This window comes from Tasmannia lanceolata, unplaced genomic scaffold, assembly GCF_043159265.1.
Source record: "Tasmannia lanceolata isolate RefF3 unplaced genomic scaffold, GAP_Taslan_0.1 ptg000023l, whole genome shotgun sequence".
NCBI classification, from domain to species: Eukaryota; Viridiplantae; Streptophyta; class Magnoliopsida; order Canellales; family Winteraceae; genus Tasmannia; species Tasmannia lanceolata.
Window position 1 is genome coordinate 18,428,822 of NW_027518700.1, and position 6,381 is coordinate 18,435,202.

The window sequence follows — 6,381 nt, forward strand, 5'->3', positions numbered from 1 at the left end:
AAAAACATGATAAAACAGCATGTACTAAAACACATTTTTATAAACAAAAAGGTACTTCTGATAAATAGAAGACTTTTATAGGAAATAAGATCACCTATTGCAGTAGTTGAATAATTTTGGATCATGAGATGATTCTTGGCGGAGTTGGGTTTGGTTTTTATTTTGAAAAAAAAGCAAACTAGCTTGTTTCCAAATTGGAGCTTCCAATTATGGTTAGTTTCCCTTGTTTTTGGGATTTCTCTAGAAACTTTGGATTTTGCATATGGAAATTGAGAACTCTATAAATACAAGATAAAGGAATAGAGTTTGCAAGAGCTCTTCTATAATTTCATGTGCTGGAAATTGGTAGAGACACCCCAAAGTCTTTCTCTTCTTCTTCTTCTTCAATTTCATCAACTAGTTTTGTCTTTTATAAAAAGAAGACAAACATCCAACCAAGCTCCATTGATCTAAATACATATTCCCATATTATTATTTGATTTTGATCAGATTATAAAGTAAACAAAGAGTTGTTTACAAGATCCTATGTGCAACGAAAGGAATCCATCGGTTCAACTTGCGGTTTCGCATCTATTAGATCGTTGTCGAATTTTTGAGAAGTAGATCACGCAGACGTTTTTCTTCTCATCAACAAATAAGTTATTTATATTTATATGTAATAAATCAAATTAAAATCAATAAGTCCCTAGGAATTCTGGGTTAGAGCAAAAATTTTTATTTTACACGGTTTATTCTTCCGCAACGTGTAGCGATTTTGCTTGGGATTTTACAACAAATCTAACAAGTAGTATCAAAGATAACTAGGGAATAGATTAGGAGGCTAATGAACCAAAGATAGATCATGCAGCGATCTTCTGTGAGTCAAGACGTTTATCCTAGCTATCCGAGGTTCCTAGTCTTTGTGTGTTTTAATAAACAAAGGATGTTTGTCGGAAAACAGCAAAACTGGACCGCGTGGTGGATTTCTAGACTGATCACTTTACATGGTTGGAAACTAGACTCGAATACGAATCCAAAAAATCAAGAATCATCAAAATCCGAGAAGCAGTTTAAGAGATATGATTTTTCAAAGTTTGGAAAAAGTTGTTGGAATTCAGGAAATTAATTTCAAAAATTGATTTGGAATTTTTGTTCTCCACCCCAAATGATTTGAAAAGCCTATAACCCAGGCGTAGACTTTTCTAATAATGTCTTGAGGTGTTTTTAGGATTATCAGATCCTTGAGAAAGCATTCGAGTAATTATATCCCACTCAAAGTTTCTTGAATGGTCATGCTATCCGGATTGTGTTCCTGGTATGGAACAATTTTGTTTTCACAAATCAAATGATCTTGTTTTCACGCAAAATTTTGAAAGCTGATTTATTAGACCATATATAAGGGTTTTATGATGTTTTTAACTATAATAAGGACGGTTGTGTGTTGATCAAAATTGAATTAACCCGGTTTTATGCGAATTGATCGGTATTGGTGAAAGATGGGCAAAAAGGAGATTGGACCTCAATTCATGCATGAGATGCATGATCTTTTTATGAATGTTATGATCTGATGTGATGATTTATTTCATGGTTTGTAATATTAAAGTCCGCAGTGTAATTTAATTATTTCAGTTTTTAATTACTCACTCTGGACAGTTGGGCGGATGACTGGTTTCCCATGGAGATTGATTATGATGTATAGATTACCTAGGCTAGTGTAGGACACTAGGGTAGTTTATATTTGTTTCTCCAAGACAAATTGAAGATGCGATCATTCTCTTGGTGCTCAATCGATGGATTGTGAAAATTGCAGCATGGTGATGCTCCAAATTGACTGGTAGATCGAGGCAGATTCGATCCAACCAAAGAGGGACAAACTTGCTGATGTTGTGGATATTGTTGTGCTTCAAATAATGAGGCAAATCAGATTACACTCCTTTGGGAATTCTCTTTGAGGCCAGCGAAGTTTTCCTTGTGCCGTTGCACAAAGTTGCCCATAATTCACCCTCAATTTGGCAAGATAGTGTTGTAGGGATTCCCTTATTCAAATAAGGTTAGTGGGAGAATCCCTATGATCCAAGTTGCCCAATTGGGTTTCATGGATGGTGTGTTTCTATTTCCATGGTTTTATGGTTTGCTTTTCATGTGATGGATGGCATGGTTTAGTTTGTGATGTATGTTTTTCTTTTATGCAATGGATGCCAAATCAAACATACGCAATGATGATTGTAACTCTCACATTAAATAAACCTCTTAAAAATATTAAGTTGATAAACGGGGTTAAGTCGAAAGGACAACACCTTGTGGCCTTCCATAGCCATCTAACCATTGGCTAGTCTAGGAAATAGGATGGTCACATGCCAAAGCAAAAGCTAATCTTGTTTCTTGACTAGAGTAAACCGTTAAATTCCTACTAGGAAATATGAGAATTTGCATGATACATTGGTCACATGCCAAAGCAAAAGCCATTGTAGATTGCATAGTTTTCACATGCGGTGGTTAAAACTTAACCAAGCAAAGGGTATTGACGTCCAAAGGATATACATACTGCAATGCTTGGAGGCCAAACATAAATCGGATCTCATAGGATTAGATGAATCCACTTATTCAAAGTTGTTGAATAAGTTTCCGATCCCTATTGGAGAAATTATAAATTTCTCTTGATTCATGAGGTTGAGGGGCCCGTGAATGAGAAGTGCAATGGGTGGATCCATCGTAGATCAAAATCCCAGATCCGGTGGATATGTCATGAAATTAACTAAAATGGTAGTTTTGCTAATTATGCCTCCTTCCTTTGCGCGTTGATACCATGGCTTCATTCAACCCATTAGCTGAGATCCTAGACGAAAATAAGTTAACTGGTCCAAAATACCTCGACTGGGAAAGGAACCTAATGCTAGTGCTCACAGCCGCTAAAGTTTATTGGGTTCTTACCGCTGAGGAGCTTGAACTACCAGGTCCCGATGCGCCTCAAGTAGACCACGATAGAAAGTCTACGTGGCTTGAGGACAATGAGATGGCAAAGTGTTACATCCTTGGCTCTACGTCCAATGTGCTGCAGCAGCAAAATATTGGAATTGCAGCGGCCTCAGATATAATGCTAAATATTAAAGAAATGTTTAGAGAGCAACATCTCACTTTTCCAACTTTTTAAGAGGATGTTGTTTGATCAAATATCAAGGATGGATGCCCCGCATGTGTACATGCACGCCATGTGTCAATGCACGCCCACTCATCATATGAAATCTAGTATATCCTTAGTGTGCATCGTTTCTATACCTAGCATAGATTTTAGGAAAGTTTATTGGAAGAAGCAAGTTTTTATTAAGGTGACCGGGCAAACATGTCCGTACTAATCCCAAAGATGAAAGAGATCCTTGACCTTTACTACTTTCTCCTGTCCTTATCTGTAGAGTTGCCTTTTTATCAAGGCTGTGCAAATCCTCACCGTAAATTTCATCATGTCACACTTCCATACTGACCCTTGATTTTCTATGTAAGGACCTCAAAACCCTACTTATTGATCCAAAGCCTTCTTCCATCGCATCCCTTTCTTACTTTATTGAATTGGGGAAACAAGTCTGCCAACAATCTTCTCATCATCCAAAATCATTCAGTCATTGCAAAAGGTGATCTTAATTCCTATGAAATGCAGAAGTACAGGTTCGTTTATAAAAATGTGTTTTAGCATAGGCTGTTTTGTCATACTTTTCCCTAGATCTATTGTTTAATGGCTTCGTTAGATCTATGTACTTTTTTTCTTTTATACCACTTTTTTGTTCCTTCTTGACGTGCAGAAAGGAAGCAAAGGAAGAAGGTGTGATTTGGACTATTTGTTAGAGGGGCAGAGGAAGAGAGCCTGATGAGATTGATAAGATTTCATGTGAATTGGTAAGAAGTGGGTAAGGTAATTGTTCTGCCTTTGATTTTATTCGGACCCGAGTTTCGTTTTGTCATGAAGTTATTGTTTTGATTGGACAAGATGATTGGTGGACTAGATGGGATAACTGAGGGGAGAAATAATTTCTATTTCACAATTGATGGAGGAGTGAGGGAGCTTGATACAAGGGAGAGTCTTGGTTGGAATGAAAATAAAGATGGCATAATGAAATGATTTGGTCATGGAATGGGTGACATAGGAAAGATGACTCTTAGGCAACTTGTTTACAACGAGCGTGGATTTATAATACTAAATTATAAATTTTCGACTTAAGTTGAATTATAAGGGTCTAATTTAGATTTGTTTGATATGATTTTCTTCTTGTTTAAGGGCAACTATTTAGAGTTACAAAATAATAAGTAAATTGTCATATTTTGAAGAGGAGCCTGAGGGAACTTGTGATATTTAGATGAAGAATTCGAGGAAATCTGACAGGTATTTTTTTATGTTATCTTGTAGCATTTTATTTTTTTTAATCTTTGTCAATGAGAGTGTTTAGAGTTGCAAGATATTGGTAAAGAGATTGTAATGAAATGTAGTATTGGGCATTTTCATGAATATTATATGAAAATAAATTGTGAGATCTTCTTGATGTCTTTTATCCTTCTTCTTGTGCGATGATAAGTTTTCACTGCATTTGATGTAACATATTTTTTGTTAAAATCAGTCTTTTGGTAAAAATAATAATGAATGGCTTGAGTTGGAAAAGTCTGCATGATCTAATCTGATTTGTTTATGGAATAAATTACTACAAGAAATATAGGCTATTGCGTCGAATTTATGTAACGATCACACAAAATGACCTATACTAAATATTGACCAATTAATATAACCGTTGCCCCAAAAATGATTTAGGCGGCAATGTTAGGCCGTATACTAAAAATGCGTATAACGGCGACTTAATATAACCGTCCCCAATGCGACAATTTGGCAGCAACAAACATTATCTATCACCCATATGTTTAGCATAAAATATATTGAAGGAATCATTTTTGTGTCCATCACTAAACCTTCACTAATAATAATCCTAACCCTCCGATATTTAGAGCCTATATAATGTGTAGCCCCTCTATAGATCTAAGGTTGGAATCGTCTTGTGGAGATGATCTACGGTGTATGCCATATTTACATTGTGGTCTAGTATATGTATGGCTTGAATCATCTTGTTAGGTGGGCCCAATATACTTTTCGAAAAATATGGACTTTACTGCACTCACCGTCTAAATCTCTTCATTTAAAGTAAATCTACTACGAACACCGTGAGATACAAGTAGTGACAAAAAAACCAGAGCAACCAAGAAAACTTAAATGATTAATAAAATTTTGTTTCTAGCTTTCATGGATAACGTATAAAAGTCTTTAGAGCATACGAAAGTGAGTTTATTCTACAGTTTTTCTTTAGGCAGGCCAATACATAAGTAGAATGAATGGTAGATATTTGCATATGGAAGTGATTTATTTGTAACTAATAAGAAAATCCACCCAAATAAGATCATATTTTACCCTATCAGAAACACGTAGGAACTGAAACCCACCAATTCATTGGGTAATAAGAATTCTAGAAAACGAACCTTATGAAATACGCCTAACGAAAAAAAAATATACTGATGAAACAAAGACTCATGTAACAAAAGCCGGCAGATTAGCTTCTTCTTTTGGGAAGAATTGTTATTTCAGGGTATGAAAAGCAGTACCCATATGAGGGCTCCAAAGGGTAGCTAGTGAACATATTGTTCCAAAAGGGAAACATATGATAAACCCAAAATCATAAAATAAAAAAAGATATAAAATAGATATACGAATCTATAACTGAAAATCCCAACAAAAATAGACGAATTCGTAAATCTTAAAGCCAACGCCATGCATGTATGGAATATTTTGCTCCAAAGGGTACGAATGGATATTTTTGGGCAATATAGACACAGTCGTTTAAATCATCACTACCGTCAAATTGGAGAACATGCCATTGATCTGGACCAACCAATTGGTGGACTTCCATAAGTTGCGATCGGATTCTCGAGCGGGCAAGCCCACGTCAAAATACAAAGGGAGTCTATTGACGGTATTAATGGACCCTGATGGTCCAATGGATCCAAATGGTTTGAATATTAAAGGAAAGGATTTGGGCACAATAGCTGGATCTGAACCCTGTTTATTGGATCCGTATCTTAAGGTCCGAAATTATTTCTCAAAATCTGAGTTCCATGTAGAATCCTAGATCCGAAGGTAGGATACTAATGTACTAATGTATGTTAATACCCACCAGTACTATTGGAAACATGTAGCAACCGAAACCCCCCAATTCATTTATTGGGACCAGAGTTTCATTTTGTCGTGAAGTTATTGTTTTGACTGGACAAGATGATTGGTGGCCTAGATGGGATAACTGAGGGGAGATATAATTTCTATTTCACAATTGATGGAGGAGTGAGGGAGCTTGATACAAGGGAGCGTCTTGGTTTGTA

General features: G+C 36.0%; 1 protein-coding gene across 1 annotated transcript; it reads left to right on the plus strand.

Moving 5' to 3' along the window:
• The first annotated feature begins 2,785 nt into the window (after positions 1–2,785).
• On the plus strand, positions 2,786–3,130 carry LOC143855906 (uncharacterized). The gene has a single exon (XM_077365956.1). The coding sequence runs from the start codon at positions 2,786–2,788 to the stop codon at positions 3,128–3,130; it is 345 nt and encodes a 114-aa protein (XP_077222071.1).
• The last annotated feature ends 3,251 nt before the right edge of the window (positions 3,131–6,381 follow it).